The following is a 23,856-nucleotide window of genomic DNA, read 5'->3' as shown; positions in this document are numbered from 1 at the left end:
GCCTGGTATGGCAACTGCACCACCAGCAACCACAGGGCTCTCCATAGGGTGGTTTGTTCTGCCCAACGCATCACCGGGGACAAATTACCTGCCCACCAGGACACCTACAGCACCTGATGTCACAGGAAGGCCAAAAAGATAATCAAGGACAACAACCACCCGAGCCATTGCCTGTTCACCCCGTTATATTCCAGAAGGCGAGGTCAGTACAGGTGCATCAAAGCTGGGACCGAGAGACTAAAAAACAGCTTATATTTCAAGGCCATTAGACTGTTAAATAGCCAACACAAGCACGTTAGAGGCTGCTGCCTATTTACAGTACATAGACTTGAAATCACTGGCCACTTTAAGAACACTAGTCACAATTTATTTGTTTTTTACATATTTTGCATTACTCATCTCATATGTACAGTATATACTGTATTCTATTATATTCTAGAGTTTCTTATTCTATGCCGCTCTGACATTGCTGGTCTATATATTTATATATTCTTAATTACATTCCTTTAATTAGATTTGTGTGTACTGTGTGTATTGTTGTGAAATTGTTAGATATTACTTGTTAGATATTACTGCACTGTTGGAGCTAGAAACAAGCATTTCGCTACACACACAATAACATCTGCTATTTGATTTGATTTGATAGGGCTGCTGGTACACTATGATGCTCTGCAGGGATGTAGTGGGAAAATAAAAAGGTGAATAAACACTGTTATTAACATGTTGTTACTCCACTACATCCCAGGAGCTTTTACTGTAGAAACCCTGTTGTATCCACAGGGAATTATTGGAATATGTTTGAACACATGATTTTTCTTTGTTACTTAATGTGTATGTAACATGTGTTATGCCGGACACAGACTGGCAATATTGGTCACATTCCCTCTGCCATTTCACAACAAATAAAGATGAATGTTCAATGTGTGGTTTCTGTGCGTGTTTTAATACTTTATACAGGCCAGGGGAACTAATTGCTCCTAGGTGAGACCAGTAACATGGTCAGGTGTCACCTGTCTGACTTAGGCTGGCAGACAACTTTCGGTATTGTTGCCTGGTAACCTAATCCGACTGTTGTCGGGGCGACTGGCGTAATAATGGCGATAGTGTGTATAATTCATCAGTCTACAGCGTAAACATGGAGCAGGTAAGACACTATGGCTGGCTGATAATATTTATTTTCTTCAGTACTGTCTTATTAGTATTGTGTTTGTGTAATGTGTGAGGTGTACTGTGTGTGTGATCTCTCCAGGGTGTGATGGAGCAGTGTGTGGCTGGTCTGTACCAGTCTTTAGGTCGTTCTCTTGGAGGACAGCTTTCTCCTCAGGAAGTGTGTGTTCTGTTCCACAAGGTGTTCCATCTACACACCGGCTTGGAGGATGCACACACAGCTATAAAGAAGGTGATACACACAGACAAACACACAGCTATAATGAAGTTAGAAGTACACACAAACACACAGCTATAATGAAGTTAGAAGTACACACAAACAAACACACAGCTATAATGAAGTTAGAAGTACACACAAACAGACACAGCTATAATGAAGTTAGAAGTACACAAACAAACACACAGCTATAATGAAGTTAGAAGTACACACAAACAAACACACAGCTATAATGAAGTTAGAAGTACACACAAACACACAGCTATAATGAAGTTAGAAGTACACACAAACAAACACACAGCTATAATGAAGTTAGAAGTACACACAAACACACAGCTATAATGAAGTTAGAAGTACACACAAACAAACACACAGCTATAATGAAGTTAGAAGTACACACAAACAGACACAGCTATAATGAAGTTAGAAGTACACAAACAAACACACAGCTATAATGAAGTTAGAAGTACACACAAACAAACACACAGCTATAATGAAGTTAGAAGTACACACAGACACACAGCTATAATGAAGTTAGAAGTACACACAAACAAACACACAGCTATAATGAAGTTAGAAGTACACACAGACATTCTTTCTGTTTCTCCTCTCTAAATTCAATTAGTCTGGTTGACGTCTCTGTTCAGCTATGACATTCCACTCCTGTCTTTGGCAAATTAAAGAAGTGACAACCCATTGGGCACAGACCGTCAAAACAACATCTATTCTACGTTGGTTAATTGTCATTTCGTTGAAATTACATGGAAACAATGTTGATTCAACCAGTATGTGACCAGTGGAAAGGAGTGGAATGTTAGCGAAAATGACTGGTACCCAGACAAAAATGATATAGGTTTGACAGGCTGTGTGTTACTATTGCCAAGCTGTATTGTTTAAACCTCTTCCCCTGCCTCACTTAGGTTGCAGGGGATGATGGGAGTTGGTCCTGCAGTGATGGAAAGGTTTTAGAAGTTCTCCTTGAGATGGAAAGAGAGAGAGAAAGGAGAGACGAGGTATAGTAGCTATCACAGCTCTGTGTGTATGTGTGTGTCTGTGTATTACACCTGTGTTCAAATATAATTCAAAATTCTTAATGTTTGAGCTTAAAAAACTTTGAATGAGGTTTGTTTCTGAACCCTGATTCTACAGATCTACTGGGACCTTCAGTTGCTCAACACAGGAAAACTCAGAGACCTGTACCACACAGACACACACACACACACCACAGACACACATACAAGAGACACGCACACCATACACCTCAACCAAGACCTGTACCACACCACCAGTCAAGCGCAGTACGACAGAGACACACAGAACATACCCACAGAGAAAGAAAAGGGAAAGGAGAGAAAAGAGGGAGGAGTGTGTGGGTGGAGACTGAGGAGAGCAGTTAGACAGCGCTGGGCCAGGTAAGCTGTTAGTTTGTAAGACTCTCTCTTTCTCATCTGTCTGCCCCCCCTCTCATTTATGTGTGTGTGTGTGTCTGTCCCCAGACTGGTGCAGGAGGGTGTGTGTGGAGCCCTGCCGTCTTTAAGTGGTGGTCGGGGGTCAGGGGTGAGAAGTCAGGCATTGGGGTGTGTCTCTCTGTCAGAGCTACTCCTACTGGTAGGAGTGAAGTATGATGCCGTCACACACATACTCTTCACAGAGATGCTGCAGGAACACCATGGTGAGACACACACACACACACCACATTTGTATACTAAGTACATATCATCATGTTTATGATATTACAGGGCTGGTTGCCTGGAAGGCACTGTTGCCATGGGAGCGTGAGGAGAGGGAGGCGGAGCTAGGTTTGCTATGGGAGGAGACTCAGGAGTCAGATGACAGGCTGAGTCTGTCTGACCTACCTGGAGCCTTCAGGATATACAGGTAACACACAAACTTAGGATAGTTTTAGGCTGTGCATAACAAAGATGCACACTGAGTTTATATTGAGGAGTGATCTAATTGATTGGCAAACCTGAGGATTAGCAGGTATATGTGCAGCAGATGGCTATGCCTCTGACCAGGTGATGATATGATTGACAGGTGCAGTGAGGGTGTGTCCCTGAGGGGCTGTCCTGATTGGGTGAAACCCAGGGAGCAGTCTTGGTCGGCCATCTCTCTCCTCACTGAAATACACACCAGCCTTGAGCACGAGACAAACACTCTCACTGCCCTGGCCAAGAGGTACAAACACATACAGACATATACAGACACAATTCCACAATAACAGCCCTGACGAGAGGCAAGCACAACATTTTCCAGGTCCTGCAATAAGCCAATTACAACCTTGACTATCAGATCATGTCCTTCTGCCCCTGCAGACTGGACAGGGAAACCCTGCAGTTGATGGGTCTGTATGCCAGCCTGGCCACCATCAGAGCTCAGAGGGAGACACTGTCCCATGGTGCACTGCTGGCAGCCAGACAGGACTGGGAGACATGGTGAGGCCTTCATGACAACCACAATGGGAATAAGTCTCTGACTTTAATGTGTCAATGATTTCCTACATCTGCCTTGTTTCCAGGCCCAGGATTATAGGGTCCTGCAAAAGAGATCAGGCCCAGCTCTGGCTGCAGGAGAAGGAGGAGGAGGAGGAGGAGGAGGAAGAAGAGGAATCCTCTGTCTTTCAACAACAGGTTATGTCTAGTATCTGTCAGTAACACTGCTGTTGCCTCTTTGTTTTACTGTTATATGCCTCCCTCCCGCCCCTCTCTGCTACTGGAGTTTGACCTCTAGCCTCTGACCTCTGACCAGGTGGTGCTGAGGTGTCTGGTACTGAATCAGGAGTGGGAGAGAAAGTGTCTGCTGAGGCTGCTGCACGGGGACTCCCCAGACAAGCTACAGGGACCAGGAGAGCAGAAGTCACCTATAGAGGGTCAGTCTGTATATCAAATATAGCTAAATGACTGCTTGTATCTATCTGGATCTCTCCTATTATCTGTAATGTAATCAGTGATGTCCAGTAACCAGTTGTGTGACTGTGATCTGTGAGGTGTTGTGTTAGCAGAGTGGGTCCAGCAAAGGGAGGAGGCGCTGAGAGCGGGGTGTATGAGCAGGCTGAGACACACACACACCTTCCTGCTGACTCAGGCCCAAACACATGCCCAGCTCCAGTCCTGTCTTCAGCCCCAAACCCTGCCAGCACAGGGCCCTGCCCAGCCCCAGCCCCAGTCCCAAACCCAATCCTCCCTCCAGCACCAGTCCCAGTGGGGAGGCTGTGCTCTGGTCCTGCTGGTTGAGCTGATGGATCTTCAGGAGGCCCAGGTCTCTGCAGTGCTGTCAACTCTACTGGACAGGGTCAGTCACAACACTGTGTTAAAATCAAAGCAACTTTCCATTGCGGCTACACTGGCAGATCTATTTGGTCCACTATTTGAAATATGTGTATGTGTATATGTGTATATGCGTGTGTGTGTGTGCCTGCGCGCATTGCGTCCGTGTCCAGGGTGAACAGTGCCTGCTGTCCCTGATAGAAGAGTATGAGTCTGAACTCAGAGAGCTTCGTCTCTCCTGCTTGCTCACACTCCTCACCTCTAACCCCTGCCTGGCCTCGGACCCCAACACACTACTGACTGTTGTTGACCCCTGCCTGGGGCCTTCTGACTCAATCTCAGTCCAGAACATCTCCTCGGCCTCCCCGCCCACAGACCTGACCAGAGGTGACCCAGAATACCAACACACAGGGGACCTCTGCACAGGTAATACACAGACACACAAACACACAAATCATGAAAAAAGACATCACATATGCATGTGTGTCTCCAGGCTGTGGGACGGCCCTGGCCCCGGAGGACCTGCCCTATCTGGAGATCCTGTGTGTTTCAGACACCATCCACTCCCTCGACACACACCACACACCCTCTGCCTCCAATGGATTATCTGCAGAGCGAGAGGTGTGTGAGGGACGAGAGGCGAGGGAGGGCAGCCACAGAAAGACTCCTCAGAGCTATGAGAAGCAGGGTTCTCTCATCACTCTGGCCTGGAGCAAACCACCGGATGGAGACACTGAGCAGCAGACAGGAACAGTAAGATATGCTACATTACCTCACACACAGATCTAAGATCATAAACATTATCTCACACATAGATCTACGATCAGAAACACTACCTTGGCTCACACAGATCTAGGATCAGAAACACTACCTCACACAGATCTAGGATCAGAAACACTAACACACACCAGACCTGGCATAGTTTTAACTAGATCCCAAAGAATGACTACTTTTCAAAATGATTTAAATACAGATCTGAGAAAGCAACACTATTTTCAAAATGTTAAAATAACAATGTTAAAATATCTGAATAGAGATCTCAGGAAGTGACTACTTTTCTGAAACTATTGGGTTGATTTCCTTCAACTAATGGCAGGGCTGTATCTGGAACTGCATGTTGAAGATAAAAATATCTGAAAGTCATATTTGATCTACACAATACATTTCTATCTGAACATTCTGTAACTGTCCATTCTCCTGAATGTCCATTGCCCCACGTGTACATAATCAAGTCAAATAAGTTGTGACGCTCAACTACTGTATGACTCTATCAACATGCCACTGAATCTGTCGAAAGCTGCAATTAATTTTATGATACCAAAAATACTTCAGAGTAATTCAAAGCCAATTGCAAACATTGCAAACAGAAAGTTGGATGCTTACAGAGCAAATTATACGATTGTTAAATCAACAATGAAAGTGTGGAGTCTGTGGACCCATATAGGCACTGAAACAGTGTTAAAATTAACACACTGGATTTACCCTAATACAGGGGCCAGAAACTATACACATCACATTGAACCAAAACCACACTCATCATTATTATATTTCCCAGCATGCTCTATGGCCGGTAGATAAAAAAAAACATTGTTTCAATATCTATGTTTGTGCATGTACATTGATTGATTGATTCATCTTATGCGACACAAATCCAATGAAGTTAGATGTTTTTTGCACCCCTTATTGAAATGTTTGTTCTAGTTTAAATGCCTTAGGTAATTCTAATCCATACATTTAGCTCGTGTGGCCATGAGGTAGGGGTAAGATTGGTGGACAGGGAAACAAATAGTAATCGGAAGCTGAGGCTTTCTGAAAGCTTCGGTGCTTTCACCAAATTGTGCTGAAAAATTGTTATTTTGTCGGTGCTTCGTTATCTATTCACAATGCACATTAGAGACATCTGCTGGTCAACAATAAATAGCAGTGTGTGATCATTTACAAAATATATTTTTTCATCCATTTCATTATAATACGGTGGCGCACCGGTAAATCGTTGCCTTTAGTAACCTATAATGGTTTGCATCTTACATTATGCTTCCCTTTTTCACCTACAAGTTGACTATATTTCAAAAACTGAATCTATTACATTATTTAGGATGCTTAAGACATAAGCTTATACTACACTAAATAAAAATAATACTTGAACAACAGTGCAGACAAAACCATTTTCAAACTAGTGCGCCTTCAACGCGATTCAACCTTATACCTTTCACGTCCCTGTTCCACAGTCCCCTACTCTACCTGCTATGCTACTAATCAGGTGAAACTTTATATACAAAATCCTAACTCTATTTGAAAGTACAGTGTCCAGTAGAGGACAGTGTCTGAAAGCAGCTTGGAATGGGAAAAAGCAGTGAAACCACGGCGAAATCAGTGGGATCTCGCATTTTGCAACACACGGGATGCAGTCCAAACACTTAAAAGAAACATCCTCATCCACTTACCCACCTTATGCCCTCGGGGGAATCCCCGTCGGCCATCTTGGAGGGCGGTCCAAATGGTTGGCCAAGCAAGTTTGCAACGTAAGCCCCTCAGCCCTCGTTTTTAGTCGGCTTTGCGAGTGTACAATTATGTTCACACCGGGGCCTGAATCTCCCCATAATTCAATTTGCGACGATTGTACATCCGCTAAGAAAAGTCAGCGAAGTGTATACTCGTCAGACGTCATGATACATCATCAGAAGTGTCTTCTTAATTTGAGGGCTGAGGGGATAGGGTGTGTCTTTTAAGTGTTTGGACCGGTATGAAACAGCATGTGATCAAATGAAGCTTTGTATGTTATTGATGACGTACCTCTGATAAAGCGATTTCGACACATCCCTCATACTGTAGCTCCAGTATCAAATGTAACATCACTAGAAAATAAATGAGAAAAATGGAACATACAATAAGTAAATATGGAATGGGAGAATGAACAAGCCTTCTAGAAGATCTTATGAAGGAGAACATGGTGGATGGGGAAAAAAAGTACAAAATTGGAACATGTTTTGAGTGAATATGGAGTGGTGGATCACACCGAACTTTTGGAAAAGCTACAGAAGGAAATTGAACGTGACGAGAGTGAGGATGAATCAATTGTGGTGGCAGGTGCGGTGAAGACCGCCAAGTTTGAGCCTCGTCCTTATGATGACAAAGACGATTCTGGTCCAGTGGGAGTGAGATTGTCGGAGAGAAGGTATCATTGCCTTGTGGCCAAGGGTGGTCCATTTAAAATGGATTATTTTCTCACTCGCAGAGAAGACACTGTCTGTACTACTGAGTTTTGTTGTTGTTAAATGTATGGTCATGTGGCAGTAGTGTGCGAGAGGGAGATTCCTAGATATTAGAAGTGTGCATGAGGACTTGAGACAATGGAATGTGTATTATCGGTGGAAAAAGATGTGTGTAAACTGTATGTAAACCATGCTTCACTCTGTGTGTAAACATGGTGCTGGTTGTCAATTGTACCGCAGAAACGGAATATAAATCACAGAGGATAGATGTTGTGGTGGCAGCTGCAGAGAAGTACTTGGGTGTACGAGATTTTACTGCATTAAATGTATACGTTTTGAACAATAGAGTCCCATTCTCACAGGCTGCTGGCCTGGAGTAGGATCAGGTAGGACCAAAGTAGTTGAATAGTGGTGAGGTTTTAATTGGTGCAGGTTTAGTTGGTAGGGCAGTTTTTCTCAACACGTAATGAATTCATACTACAGAATAGTAGGCAGCCAATACAGTAGTTGGCGGCATGCACCTTTAATATTTGTTTGCAGACCACCATAATACCGAAAAAGAACAAGCCATACAATTTATGTAATAACCTCATTATTATGGAATTCTAAAGCAATTTTTTGTGTCATGATGTGGCCCTCTTTGGGTATAGCCTGCCTTCCCCCTCTCTCTCTCGCCTACACCCAGGCTGCTGTTATCTCAGGTTGTAAATTCCTGGAGGAGACTCTCTTCCTCATGGCCAGACAGTATAGAGAGAGAAAAGGTTTCACAGGAGAACAACGGAACCTCTTCTCCAGCATAGAACTTGAGGACTGAACAATGTACATGTTTGGAGAAGGTGTACACGGTCCAGGAAGAATCCAGCTACGACCGGTCCATTTCTTTTAATGTTTGTGAAACTCATGAGAGACAATACAGCCACATTACCATAACCCTGTTTATACAAGAGTCTCAGTTAGGAGGCTTGCATCTAATTGTTGTATAAAATGAATGAGCAAAGATGAAACTATTTATGAAATTATGTAATGTGATTTTGAACTGTTTAATGAAGGAAACTCCAATTGCCATTGGAGTTTAACTAATTCATTGGCCCGCTCCATGAGCACAGACTTTAATCTGGCGTCTTTCTGCTCTCCCGAATATAACCCCCACCTTAGGAATTTATCTTCAGACCATGCTTCTCTCAATCATTAGAGGGCTAAGGTTTGAGTAGAGACCATGCTTCTCTCAATTACGAGAGGGCTAAGGTCTGAGTAGAGACCAGCTTACCTCGATAACCACGAGAGGGCTAAGGTTTCAGACGATTGCGGAATTCTTAACCATATCACATGTTTCAACTCTGAGACTATCGAACCGACAGAATAAGAACAAATCTTGGATACTAATTACTTGTCTGCAGCTAGGAATTCTGTACCATTGAACGCAAAGACCGACAACGCAGAAACATATATCCTATAACAACATTGCTGAATGTTACTCTGAACTATCCATTCTAACCACGGCAGAGAGAGAGAGCGAGTGGGCGGACAAACTCTCCAAAAGAAACAAACTTTCCAACAGAGATTACAACAACACACTGAGCGTAAATATATATATTGATTGCAATTATTCCCGAATGAGTGAGCATTCATGTGCAAAGGATTAGCATTTCAATTGTTATAATTATCAACTTTGTAGTGTCTTTTATCTTTCGCACCCTCCTCAGTCCCTTTGACTAACAAGCCGCCATGCCGGTTTAGCCTACTAGGGAACATTCCCCTATCATTTACTTGTAACCATATCTACTTATTTGTTTTGTGCATTTCTGTGATTATTTAGTTGGTAAATAAATGATTTAAGACAATTGATGTATGGATGATTCATAGTGAAGACTAGGTTCATGCAGATAACCAACAATTTACGACGTTTGGCATGAAACTAACGTGAGGTAAAGAAAAATGTATTCATTAGAAGACTAATTGATCAGATATTAAATTATCTGAAAGTTACATTAGAAAAATTATAACTTTGTAATCTGAATATTTTCCTTGGTGCCCCGACTTCCTAGTTAATTACAGTTACATGATTAATTTAGTTTAATCACGTAATAATAATTACAGAGAATTTTTTATAAAAATAAGTGTTCAGTTTAATGATGCCAAGGACGAGACACTAGCTAAGTCCTATGTAACAACAATGTTGCTATTGTTATGATCAAGAAGTTACTACAGATAAGAAATTGATGTCAAGTGTTACGGTAATACAGTATGTCTCACTTATTTTGAAAATATGTTGTCATTTTGATGCTGCAAACGTGGTCTTCTCTAATGTTGAGGTGATTCAATGTACCTCAAGTATATCGTTCTAGCTATAGTCTATATTCATATCTAAGAACCCTCCAAACCATATGCTTATGATAATATATTTAGACTAATTCAACTACAGTGCCCTGAGAAAGTATTCATACCCCTTGACTTATTCCAAATATTGTGTTACAGCCTGAATTCAAAATGTATTACATTCATATTTTGACTCACTCATCTACACACAATATCCCATAATGACAAAGTGAAAACATGTTTTTAGAAATCTTAGCAAATGTATTGAAAATGAGGGCGAAGGTTCACCTTCCAACAGGACAACAACCCTAAGCACACAGCCAAGACAACACAGGAGTGGCTTTGGGACTAGTATCTGAATGTCCTTTTTAGGGGCTCAGCCAGAGCCCAGACTTTAACCCAATCTAACATCTCTGTAGACCTGAAAATAGCTGTGCAGCGATGCTCCCCATCCAACCTGACAGAGCTTGAGAGGATCTGCAGAGAAGAATAAGAGAAATACCCAACAAGACTGAAGGCTGTAATCGCTGCCAAAGGTGCAACAAAGTACTGAGTAAAGGGTCTGAATACTTAAATGTGATTTTTTTCATTTGTAATAAATTTGCAAAAATGTATAGAAAACCTGTTTTAGATTTTTCATTATGGGGTAGTGTATAGATTGATGAGGGGGGAAAACTATTGAATCCATTTTAGAATAGAGCTGTAACATAACAAAATGTGGAAAAGTCAACGGGTCTGAATACTTTCCGAATGCACTGTATATAAACTATATTTGGCCCAGGTCCGTCTCACACACAGATCTAGGATCAGAAACACTGTCACACAGAGATCTGAACTGTGTATTCTTTGTGTTGTGGTTATGTAGGTCATGTCTACTGCAACAGAGCAACAAGAGGAAGTGGGTGAGGTGAGTGTGCACTGTGACACACACAACACCCCCGGATACACACCCTATGACGCACCTGGACACATACACTACAACGACACAACCAGAGACACAGACCAGGTGAAGGTGTTGGACTCGTCTCTGTTCCAGTACAGCTCTGAGGTTGAACAGCTCTTACCGCCTACAGACCAACACCCCATCACGGGCCAGGTAGTCTGTTAGTCTCTCTAAGATTCTGTCTGGCTCTCAGATTCCATGTGGCACTCTTAAGATTCTGTTTGGCTCGCCAATGTTCCAGCTGGCTCACTAAGGTTCAGATTATAACTGTGATGACTGTGTGTGTTGCAGAAGGAGTTGGTGATGGAGCAGTCAGAGAAGACAGAAACACTTTCTAATGTGCCCACACACACCCCTATCACACACACTGAGGAGCCTCCAACATGGGGCAGAGCCCAGCAGGAGGCTGAGAAAAGGCGCGGAAGTCCACCTGTCGATGAGGAACACACTGATGACCTCACTGCTTTGGGAGCCAATGGAAGTGCTTACCCGCACTCTTTGGGAGGGGAGAGGGAGGACATGACAGAGCTCTGGGCCCTGAGTAGACCTGCACCCCTTACATCAGCCCAGGAGACCCTCAACATCCCACACACTACTCTAGAGGGAGACAGATCAATGGAGGGAGAGAAAACAATGGGGAGTGTGATGGAGAGAGAGAGGACATTGGAGCCAGTCTCTATGATGGAGAGAGAGAAAACAATGCGCAGCTTGGTGGATCTGCAGAGGAAGGTGGAGCAGAAACAACAGCGAGACAGAGAGAGACAATTACTGAGGGTGAGACAACTACTGAGAGTGAGATGGAGGGGGGGGGGTGATCAAGAGAAGGGAGAGAGAAAGAAGGAATGGAATAGACAGGGACAACTACTGAGGGTGTGTGAGAGAGCGAGAGCGATGTACAGAGGGTGGGTTTTAGGAAGAAAGGCACAGAACAAAGATTTTTTTTATTTTTATAGATGTCACTAAGGCATGTGACTACTTCCTGTGTGTCAGGTCCAGGAGCGGCTGTCAATCATTCAGAACAAGAAGTCCCAGGAAGACCTGATGGGCCTCAGACAGACTGACAGACTCCGGCACCTCACACATAACCTGCCCCAGGTGACAAACACACACACAACCACATGTAATATACCCCATTGTCAGGCATTGGAGTGGGTGTGTGATTCTGGACTGTGTGTTTCTGTCAGGCGGATAAGAGCCAGCAGAAGACAGTGGTCAGAGAAAGACTGGAGCAGCTGAGGAGAGAACGCTCCTATGTCATGCAGTCCAAACGAGACAGGTAACACACACACACTATGTAAGAGATACAGGTAACAAACCAGACTGGTGTCAAGTTCCACCTTTCACTCGTTCTCTATTCCCCCTCTTTCCCTTTTGCTCTCCCTCCTCCCAGGAATACAGCAGGCTTCAAGGAGCTGCTGGGTCCAGTGAGACTCCACAGTGCAGAGACAGACGACACTGCTGACTCACTCAGGCTAGCCACCAGCGCAAGCTAATTATGCTATTCCTACACAGCTGTCTCACTAGAAATCTGCTGGTATTTGCTGGTTAAAGTCCCACCCCAGCTGATCCCCCCTCAATCTGTCAGTCACTACACTACTACCCACCCTGTTTACAAGCCACATTAGCCATTTCTGGCTTCTTCTGTCATTGGCTTATACTGTAGCCTGATAAGTGGATGAACACAAAAACAGAGCTGATGGTGACAGTTTATTATACAGTTTAATTGTCATCCTAACAAACATGAGCATCATCAACAATAATAATATCATTTACTAAATAAAGCCCCTGTCTGTAGCGTGTCCCTCCAGTGGCCTATATAGCATATATACAGTGACAGTCAGATGACTACATCTCTACAGTTTAAAGTAGCCTCCTATCCACTCCATCTGTACTGATCTGACAGAACGACATGAGAAAGGAAATCCATGTGCGGCCTAGTAAACCATGCGGCTTTCACCTGGATCATGTTCAATAGTGCACACTAATGCAAAATGTTCAAACAGGAAATTATTGTTTTTCCAGGTAGTGTTCCAAAACATTTGTGCCAACTGACCATGACCATGCTGTCTTGTCCCATCAGTGCAGATGAAGAACAAGAATTTGGATAGGAGGGAAGGAGGCAACTGTAGAGTATTGAGATGTGACCGTGCACAGGGGCTGGGGTTGGTATTTACAGAGCTAATGGAATGGAAGCTGAGATGGCATGTGTGACAGTTGTACTGGCATGGAAAGTTGTGTATAATGCACAGGTCAGAGGTTAGGGGCTAAAAGTTACATGGTCAAGGTGGGAGAGAAGTTCAACACATTCAATTGTTTTTATCTTTAATTGAACATAAAACGAGGTCTCCACTCACATTGGCGATACACACAGAACACACACCGCTATGAGCAGAGAAGCCAGAACATTCTACAGCAGCTCACACACACCCAGCTCCTAAATCACACGCGCGCACACACTCAGTTTAGAGTATGCTACTCAAGACAAGCTCTGTGGTCACACGCACGCATGCGCAAAAGCACAATCCTCACACAGAAGAGAAACATTGTTGTTGTTTTCTGACAAAGGTAAATAAGCCTAAAGATTCAAGCTATTTTATTGGTGGAGAGAAATCTGACCAGGTAGTCCCGAGGTGCCTCAGCGATGGGAGACGTTTGAGCTTACAGGAAGCAATACAATAGCTTTCTGTGTGGCTCAGCAGGCCGCCGAGTAGACCAGGGGCTATGGTAGGTCTGTGTTAAATGTGTTTTCAGCATGCGCTGGTGTGTGACTAAGACTAGACTACGACACTGAAGCCTGTTAGAAGATAAATTAATAATTTCACTAGACAATATTTTCATTTTGTACACAAGGTTCCCAAATGACAACGTTTCCAGACAGATGTAGAGCCTACAAACCTAAGATGTCAAATGGCCACTAAACATCCATCACAGCCTGCTGACCACACTCAAACACACACACTGTTTGGCTGATGGAGGAATGAAGAGGATTGAGGGTCCTGTAGGGACCTGGGGGAGGGGCAGTGGAGGGGTGCCCTTCCCTCAGAGTACTCAACAGATGGGCACACAGACCAGTGAGAGAAGGGTGTGTATGTATTCAGTCTACTGGTGGGCACACTGTACCCCTGGGCCATGTGGTCCACCCTCCTCATCAGAGCTGTCGTTGTAGGCCTCTCTCCTGGCCCCCGCTGACCCCTGACCTCTGACCTCACAGTCCTGGAGGTCAACCTCTTCCGCCTCCGATGAGATAACTGGAACCTCCGCACGCCCAGGCAGAAGATCCTCCAACTCCTAAAAATACAGGCAAAACACACATTCTGCATATCTCAGTACCAGGTTAGCCAGTAATAGCGGTCTTTTGGATGATACAAAAATCTAATCAGCCTATAGGTTAATTTGCATAATTTAGTGTAATTAAATTGGCAGGTGTATTTTTGTTAGTTTCAAGATGATTATTTACACACGCACAGCATACAGATACAGAGCCAAGTTTATGCAGAAAATTGGTCAGACTGTGCAAGAGCTGCAGCTACAGCTCCTGTTAGCATTGAAGGCAAGGAAGTCAGCGAGCATCTGGCCTCCCTAGATTAAAAAAAAGTATACAAAAACTTGCCAATCAGCATTGAGCTAAACTGAGCAAGCTCAATTGTGAATGGTACAGGAGCACCCAAAAGAAAGTGTCAGGGGAAACTAGCTTAAATGTTGGTGTCACTCCTATCAAATCCCATTGAGAGCACACATCATTGACCGATTTTAGCCAGCTAAAATTGTCCCGTTCCTAAATTAGCCATACTGGAGATAGTGGTCTAAGTGCTGATGCGTCACTACAGCTGTGTCACAGCCAGCCGTGACCGGGAGACACATGAGGCGGCACACAATTGGCCCAGCATCGTCCGGGTTTGGACTGGGCTTTACTTGGCTCATCACACTCTAGCGACTCCTTGTGGTGGGCCGGACGCCTGCAGGCTGACCTCGGTTGTCAGTCCAAAAGTGTTTCCTCTGACACATTGGTCCAGCTGGCTTCCGGGGTAAGCGGGCAGGTGTTAAAGAAGCGCGGTTTGGCTGATCATGTTTTGCAGGATGCATGACTTGACCGTTGCCTCTCCCGAGCCCGTTGGGGAGTTGCAGCAATGAAACAAGATCGTAATTGGATCACAATTGGATATAATGAAATTGGTAAGAAAAAGGGGGTACATTTTGTTTTGTTTTATTAATTGATATGTCAGTTTCAATAAATTACTTAAATGGCAGCGTTTTTTTATTGACCGAATATGAGACAATTTAGCAATTAGGATTCGTTATCTATAATGGTAGCCAGAAGCTAGCCAGAAGCTAGCCAGAAGCTAGACAAAAGCTAGCCAAAAGCTAGCCAAAAGCTTCTTTACTGGCTAATCGATAGTATTCAGCTAACCACGGTTTGTGGTCATCAGCTATCCTTTAGCTCGAAAATCTACGCCAGTTTTGTACAGCGCGGCTCGGACCGGAATATACCGGACCTATTTTCTCTCCATATCCCCAGATTTCAACCGCAAGCTCTGGACATTTACACCTGGATCTCGCAGCTAGCTAGCTGCTATCCGTGTGACTATCGGCTTACGTCGATCCCGGAGCAAACATAAATTATTCCGGAGCTAGCCAGCTGAAGAGTTCCATCAGCCACTCCTGGGCTACAATCACCTATCCGGACCCGTTTTACTGCCAACGCGGAACCCCACCGGGCCTTCACAACTGGACTACCGACATTATCTGCCCGAGGGAGTTATCCAGCTGGCTCCTCTGTCGTGACGTTACCTGAACGACCATCTGAGGCCCGCTTATCGTTAGCTGTCTTATCGGCTGCTATCTGAATAGATCTATCAGACATTTTTTCTTCTTATTGGGCCTCTATAACTATATCTATTTTTTTGCGAATTGGATTGATCACCTCTACCACACGGAACCCCACTAATCCTACCGACGGAAAAGCACAAGGTGGCTAAAAACAGACCTCCATCCTATGCTAGCTTGCTACAGATGGCCCGGCTAGCTGTCTGAATCGCCATGACCCCAAACCAACCTCACTACTCACTGGACCCTTTTGATCACTCGACTAAGCATGCCTCTCCTTAATGTCAATATGCCTTGTCCATTGCTGTTCTGGTTAGTGTTTATTGGCTTATTTCACTGTAGAGTCCTGCTCACTATACCTTATCCAACCTATTAGTTCCACCACCCACACATGTGATGACATCTCCTGGTTTCAATGATGTTTCTAGAGACAATATCTCTCTCAACATCACTCAATACCTAGGTTTACCTCCACTGTATTCACATCCTACCATACATTATACCTCGTCCCCAGAAACCTCCTTTTACTCTCTGTTCCAGATGTTCTCGACAACCAATTCTCATTGCTTTTAGCCGTACCCTTATCCTCCTGCTCCTCTTTTACTCTGGTGATGTAGAGGTGAATCTAGGCCCTGCAGTGCCTAGCTCCACTCCTATTCGCCAGGCGCTCTCTTTTGATGACTTCGGTAACCGTAATAGCCTTGGTTTCATGCACGTTAACATTAGAAGCCTCCTCCCTAAGTTTGTTTTATTCACTGCTTTAGCACACTCTGCCAACCCAGATGTTCTAGCTGTGTCTGAATCCTGGCTTAGGAAGACCACCAAAAATTCTGAAATGTTCATCCCTAACTACAACATTTTCAGACAAGATAGAACTGCCAAAGGGGGCGGTGTTGCAATCTACTGCAAAGATAGCCTGCAGAGTTCTGTCCTACTATCCAGGTCTGTACCCAAACAATTTGAACTTCCACTTTTAAAAAATCCACCTCTCTAAAAACAAGTCTCTCACTGTTGCCACCTGCTATAGACCACCCTCTGCCCCCAGCTGTGCTCTGGACACCATATGTGAACCGATTGCCCCCCATCTATCTTCAGAGCGTGCTGCTAGGCGACCTAAACTGGAACATGCTTAACACCCCAGCCATCCTACAATCTAAGCTTGATGCCCTCAATCTCACACAAATTATCAATGAACCTACCAGGTACCTCCCCAAAGCCGTAAACACGGGTACCGTCATAGATATCATCCTAACCAACTTGCCCTCTAAATACACCTCTGCTGTCTTCAACCAAGATCTCAGCGATCACTGACTCATTGCCTGCATCCGTAATGGATCAGCGGTCAAACAATCTCCACTCATCACTGTCAAACGCTCCCTGAAACACTTCAGCAAGCAGGCCTTTCTAATCGACCTGGTCGGGGTATCCTGGAAGGATATTGATCTCATCCCGTCAGTAGAGGATGCCTGGTTATTTTTTTTAAATGCCTTCCTAACCATCTTAAATAAGCATGCCCCATTCAAGAAATTTAGAACCAGGAACAGATATAGCCCTTGGTTCTCCCCAGACCTGACTGCCCTTAACCATCACAAAAACATCCTATGGCGTTCTGCATTAGCATCGAACAGCCCCCTGTGATATGCAGCTTTTCAGGAAAGCTAGAAACCAATATACACAGGCATTTAGAAAAGCCAAGGCTAGCTTTTTCAAGCAGAAATTTGCTTCCTGCAACACTAACTCAAAAAAGTTCTGGGACACTGTAAAGTCCATGGAGAATAAGAACACCTCCTCCCAGCTGCCCACTGCAGTGAAGATAGAAAACACTGTCACCACTGATAAATCCACTATAATTGAGAATTTCAATAAGCATTTTTCTACGGCTCGCCATGCTTTCCACCTGGCTACCCCTACCCCGGTCAACAGCACTGCACCCCCCCACAGCAACTCGCCAAAGTCTTCCCCATTTCTCCTTCTCCCAAATCCAGTCAGCTGATGTTCTGAAAGAGCTGCAAAATCTGGACCCCTACAAATCAGCCGGGTAGAAAATCTGGACCCTTTCTTTCTAAAATTATCTGCCCGAAATTGTTGCCACCCCTATTACTAGCCTGTTCAACCTCTCTTTCGTGTCGTCATAGATTCCCAAAGATTGGAAAACAGCTGCGGTCATCCCCCTCTTCAAAGGGGGGGGGGGACACTCTTGACCCAAACTGCTACAGACCTATATCTATCCTACCCTGCCTTTCTAAGGTCTTCGAAAGCAAAGTCAACAAACAGATTACCGACCATTTCGAATCTCACTATACCCTCTCTGCTATGCAATCTGGTTTCAGAGCTGGTCATGGGTGCACCTCAGCCACACTCAAGGTACTAAACAATATCTTAACCGCCATCGATAAGAAACATTACTGTGCAGCCGTATTCATTGATCTGGCCAAGGCTTTCGACTCTGTCAATCACCACATCCTCATCGGCAGACTCGACAGCCTTGGTTTCTCAAATGATTTCCTCGCCTGGTTCACCAACTACTTCTCTGATAGAGTTCAGTGTCAAATCGAAGGGTCTGTTGTCCGGACCTCTGGCAGTCTCTATGGCGGTACCACAGGGTTCAATTCTTGGACCGACTCTCTTCTCTGTATACATCAATGATGTCGCTCTTGCTGCTGGTGAGTCTCTGATCCACCGCTACGCAGACGACACCATTCTGTATACTTCTGGTCCTTCTTTGGACACTGTGTTAACAACCCTCCAGGCAAGCTTCAATGCCATACAACTCTCCTTCCATGGCCTCCAATTGCTCTTAAATACAAGTAAAACTAAATACATGCTCTTCAACCGATCACTGCCTATACCTGCCCGCCTGTCCAACATCACTACTCTGGACGGCTCTGACCTAGAATTTGTGGACAACTACAAATACCTAGGTGTCTGGTTAGACTGTAAACTCTCCTACCAGACTCAGATTAAGCATCTCCAATTAAATCTAGAATTGGCTTCCTATTTCGCAACAAAGCACCCTTCACTCATGCTGCCAAACATTCCCTTGTAAAACTGACCAGCCTACCAATCCTCAACTTCGGCGATGTCATTTACAAAATAGCCTCCAATTCTCTACTCTACAAATTGGCCCTTGCTTCATATTCGTTGCTAAACCCACTGGCTCCAGGTCATCTACAAGACCCTGCTAGGTAAAGTCCCCCCTTATCTCAGCTCGCTGGTCACCATAGCATCACCCACCTGTAGCACGCGCTCCAGCAGGTATATCTCTCTGGTCACCCCCAAAACCAATTCTTCATTTGGCCGCCTCTCCTTCCAGTTCTCTGCTGCCAATGACTAGAACGAACTACAAAAATCTCTGAAACTGGAAACACTTATCTCCCTCACTAGCTTTAAGCACAAGCTGTCAGAGCAGCTCACAGATTACTGCACCTGTACATAGCCCATCTATAATTTAGCCCAAACAACTACCTCTTTCGCTACTGTATTTCATTTTATTTTGCTCCTTTGCACCCCATTATTTTTATTTCTACTTTGCACATTCTTCCACTGCAAATCTACCATTCCAGTGTTTTACTTGCTATATTGTATTTACTTTGCCACCATGGCCTTTACCTCCCTTATCTCACATCGTATATAGACTTGTTTCTACTGTATTATTGACTGTTTGTTTTACTCCATGTGTAACTCTGTGTTGTTGTATGTGTAGAACTGCTTTGCTTTATCTTGGCCAGGTTGCAATTGTAAATGAGAACTTGTTCTCAACTAGCCTACCTGGTTAAATAAAGGTGATATAAAAAATAAATAAAATGGTTATGATAAATTAGGCATTGTGCGCAGTGTTGGCATATAGATAAATTCACCGATTTGCAAGTACTCCATCAGTCCATAAAAGGTCTATCCCTAGCCAAAATATGACCAAACGTGGAGGTAATTATTTTATAAAGACTTCCATATAACATTGAAACCAGTAGCCTATTTTACTCATGTTCTACTGGTTTTCAAATCAACTTTTTCATTGTCCAGTAGCCAAAAGATCTCCCCTCTCAAAACTTCTAACAGATATGTTCATTTATATCTCACCATGACAACTGTGTTTTCCCGCTAATTGCATTATGGAATGAACACTCACGCGTAGCCTACTGCCATGTGCGCATTGCTGCGCTCATAATGTGAAGAAATAATAGTTTATAAAAATGTTAAGCTAAATGTTCTGAACTGTTGCATCAGCCTCATTGCTCCAAAAAAAATGTAGCCTAGACCTAATGGTTGTATGAATTTGGGATCTATCGTCCAACAACTGTCCCAGAGTCTGTTTGGGATAGGCTATTTCTTTCTCGCACAGAATGACAAACTGACCAATAGAAAAAGTAAATGGTTCTACCATGGGGGATAGTAGATTGACATAGACTAGTGATTTTGCTGGTCTTTACTTGTCTTATTGTGCATCAGAATTCGGTAAAAAGGACGCACGTAGTTGCATCCTCGACTTGTTCTGTTAAGATGAATTACCATAATTGAAATGTGATTTCTGTCATTCTGAGCACTGTGGGTGGACGGCCTAATTAGGTTATGCACCCAATGCATATGGGACTGGTACATTTCTCAAATGTACAATAAATTAAAATGATGCCAGTCAAATGTCCGGCGACGCTACATTTTCCTAACAGAAACCCTGCTCAGTACAATCATGTAGACAAAGTGATGGTTGAGACAATGTGTGATGTCCTGGACTGTGAACTAAGTGGTTGGACACCTTAGGCAGGCCAGTTGGTTCTTAGAGGTACTTACAGAGAGTTTCTCAGGACTGATCCAGTTGTTTTCAGGGAACTGGACGTCAAACTTGATGAACAGATCTCCCTTCTCAAATGGGTTCCTGTACTGAGGCATCCCCTCTCCCTTCACCACCCGGATACAACCTGACAAAAACACACAATCATCAATTTAATGATACAGGTTGGACCAAATAGATATATACTTGAGGTGATGTGTATGTTTTACCTGGCTCTATAACCTTGCCGGGGGGATATTTGACAGCGAGCTGGCGTCCGTCGAGGTGTGTGACTGCCAGTTGGAAGCCACACAGAGCCTCCACCAGGCCGATACGCTGCGTCATGTGAAGGTCATGGCCGTCACGACGGAACCCCTTCAGAACAGACACAACACTTTCTCAGCACTTTGACCCAACTGCTCTGAATGACAAGTGGGCGAGAGTTTCAGGAATGTCTCAAACTCAGAAGATGTGAATTGAGGGCCATCTTCATGGAGGAATCTAAGGAATTTCCAAACACTTCATTTGAAGAGGTTTCCAGTAGTTTGTTTAAGTCTTCAAGTACTCTCTGCTACAATGTGTGTGTGAGAGTGCGTATATTACCTCATGCTCCTTTTCCTGTAGGACAAGTAGTATGTCTCCAGGCTCAGTGCCTGGGGCCTGGTCAGCCTCTCCTGTGAAGCTGATCTTCTGGCCGTGTTTCATGCCTTTATCAACATGGACCTCCAACAGCTTTGTCTCCTTGTTCACCTTACGACCCTCACACTTCTTACAACGGTCCTTCTCACTGATCACCTCCCCTATACAAAAACATCAAATGGATTAGTTTCCTATCAAAAAATGTGTTTCAAAAGTGTATTCATAAAATTGCAGACTATGTGAATGTGTGTGTATTTTCCTACCCTCTCCGTTGCAGTCTGTGCAGACTGACTGCATCTGTTGGACCATGCCAGGAGCCAGCTGTCTGATCATGATCCTCATGCCTCTCCCTCTGCAGGCCACACACTTCTGCACCGCCCCCGCCTTACCCCCCGCACTGGAGACAGACCAAATTGAGGAGAGTAAAGTATCACATTAAACAATATAGCTCATGTTAAAGATGTGATTTATTTCAAAAAGTGGAGTAGCTCAGCAACTATTAACATTGATTTTCACATGAAATACATTCTTTAAAAGTGTGTAAACTCACCCATTGCAGGAAGCACACAGGACATTCTTGCTGAGCTGTAGTTTGGTTGTTTTACCATTGTAGAGGTCTTCCAGTGATACTCTGTGTTAGAAAGGTAGGCAGGGATAGGTAGGGCATAACCAACAATATCTGGATGGAAGACTAGAGAAGTGAAGGGAGAGTAACTGTTACTCACTTGAGGGGGTGCACCATATCCTCTCCTCTCCTGCGTCCCCCGTTGCGTCCTCCCCCTCCACGTCCCTGCCCCCCATAAAGCCAAACAGCCCCCTCCAAAGATGTGGGAGAAGATGTCGTCCATGCCAGCCCCTCCACCACCTCCCTCCCGCAGCCCCTGCTCTCCATAGCGATCATACAGCTCCTTCTTCTCTGGATTGGTCAGCACCTCATAAGCAAAACTGATCTCCTTAAACTGGGAGAAAAGGGGTGAACTATTAGGGACCTTTATCATAACTACCTCCCACAGACATTCTACAACTTCAGGTGACATTTCCCACTGTTTACTTTAAATCTGCATGAACAATCACCACATGCAGTTGTCTCACAGATACTCCTCTCCCAACGCAATAGTCTAACGTGGTTTACTTTCCTCTCCTCCTTCATCTGCACTGATGTTACACAGGTCAGTTGAGAGATGCAGAACATGCTGGTTGGGAATTAGCTTTCACCTGCCAGTTATCTCAAGTCAGTGCTGTATATGAAGCAGATGAGACCAAGAGAGAGAAGGAGCCTCTACAGACTAGCCAGGTGCACTCCTGCTCTCGAGAAGAGGCCATTTGACTAATACCAAAGTCAATTAATACACATCTTAGTTACTGCTCAATACAGATAGGCCTGTGTAATGGTACTAACATGGCTGGTGATCGTGATGTGGCGCGATTAGCGTGTTGGGACTCGTTGTGTGCTGTGTCACATGTGTGTATAACCACCTGTCTCTTACCTTGTCTCCGGCATCTGGGTTCTTATCAGGGTGGTACTCTTTGGCCAACTTGCGGTATGCCTGCACACAAAAGAGACAACTACATCAGTTACTGTCTCTGGGCCAACATTTTTCTAACTGCGTAGCTTTACACTGCTGCCGCAAGACCAACACTTTGTGAACCTGAAAATCTTCCAGCTAGCTAATAGTCTATAACCAGAAATTCTGATCGTATGTACTAACCAGCTAGCTAACACATGGCCTAACTAGTACCTCTATGGTTCTACACTGACAGATTTGTTTCCTCACGCTAACGTTAAGCCAGCTAGCAACTGCAGCTAACTTCGAGAAACAATCTGCAGCGCATCGTCTAGCAACGATCTGACTGTCTGGGATAACGAATGTTACTTTTCTATGCATTAAGTAAGGCCTAACGTTAGTTTCCCATGTATAAAATATATCTAACCAAATTCCTAACAGCTAACTAACGGTCTAGCTACATTAGATCGAGTTGTCAATCAGAGAAAGACATAGCTAGATTTTCATTATATAAGTTATTTTCTCCAGAAATATCCGCTGTCTAACTCGCAAGGCTAGTTAGCTTAGCATCCGAACACTGTTAGCAAGGCCACACCAACCCAGTTTTGCTGTCTAATTATTCACCAAAATGTCTGTATAGGCACTGTGGTGGTGTTCTTTTTTTTAAACAATAACAACACCTGCCACGTACCTTCTTTAGCTCGTTTTCGGAAGCGGAGGGTGAGACTCCGAGGATGTCGTATAGCTTGGTATCCACAACGTTGGCCATTATGCTATCTATCTAGGGCTACACACAGAGAAAGACCTGCGGATGAAAGGAAACGAGAGAAGACAAGCCGGGTGGAAACGTCATACGCAATGCGTCAATTTGGGTCAGCGCGCTGTCAGTCAGCTGATATGCTCCAGAGAGATAGCAGAGATGATGAGGACATACATATGTATCTGTATAGCATTATCTCTAGGCTAACAGTTACAGCTTTGGATAACGTCTGCTTGTCAATT

At 44.2% G+C, this 23,856-nt stretch overlaps 2 protein-coding genes across 3 annotated transcripts; one reads left to right on the top strand and one right to left on the bottom strand.

The window, feature by feature from the left end:
- Window positions 1-1,252: 1,252 nt before the first annotated feature.
- LOC112245119 lies at window positions 1,253-12,822 on the top strand. 2 transcript variants are annotated; one of them, XM_024413099.2, is made up of 17 exons: window positions 1,253-1,399; window positions 2,305-2,397; window positions 2,534-2,796; window positions 2,881-3,056; window positions 3,124-3,262; window positions 3,422-3,562; window positions 3,700-3,819; window positions 3,903-4,014; window positions 4,133-4,253; window positions 4,386-4,675; window positions 4,824-5,076; window positions 5,144-5,403; window positions 11,044-11,274; window positions 11,413-11,895; window positions 12,112-12,216; window positions 12,306-12,397; window positions 12,512-12,822. In XM_024413099.2, exons 1-17 carry the CDS (start codon window positions 1,256-1,258, stop codon window positions 12,612-12,614), a joined length of 3,126 nt encoding a protein of 1,041 aa, XP_024268867.1. In that variant the 5' UTR covers window positions 1,253-1,255; the 3' UTR covers window positions 12,615-12,822. The 2 variants fall into 2 exon arrangements, with proteins under 2 accessions (XP_024268867.1, XP_024268866.1); XM_024413098.2 differs by having other exon boundaries at window positions 4,371-4,675.
- LOC112245123 (dnaJ homolog subfamily A member 2) lies at window positions 12,816-23,742 on the bottom strand. Its single transcript, XM_024413104.2, is given in 10 exon segments — window positions 12,816-14,409; window positions 20,731-20,858; window positions 20,941-21,085; window positions 21,314-21,510; window positions 21,613-21,746; window positions 21,900-21,980; window positions 22,075-22,160; window positions 22,162-22,308; window positions 22,837-22,896; window positions 23,546-23,742. Coding segments are annotated over 10 exon segments (1,245 nt in total). The 5' UTR covers window positions 23,624-23,742; the 3' UTR covers window positions 12,816-14,220.
- Window positions 23,743-23,856: the final 114 nt, after the last annotated feature.

The sequence above is a fragment of the Oncorhynchus tshawytscha genome, linkage group LG06, assembly GCF_018296145.1.
Source record: "Oncorhynchus tshawytscha isolate Ot180627B linkage group LG06, Otsh_v2.0, whole genome shotgun sequence".
Lineage (NCBI taxonomy): Eukaryota > Metazoa > Chordata > Actinopteri > Salmoniformes > Salmonidae > Oncorhynchus > Oncorhynchus tshawytscha.
This window is presented reverse-complemented; position numbering and strand designations above follow the sequence as displayed.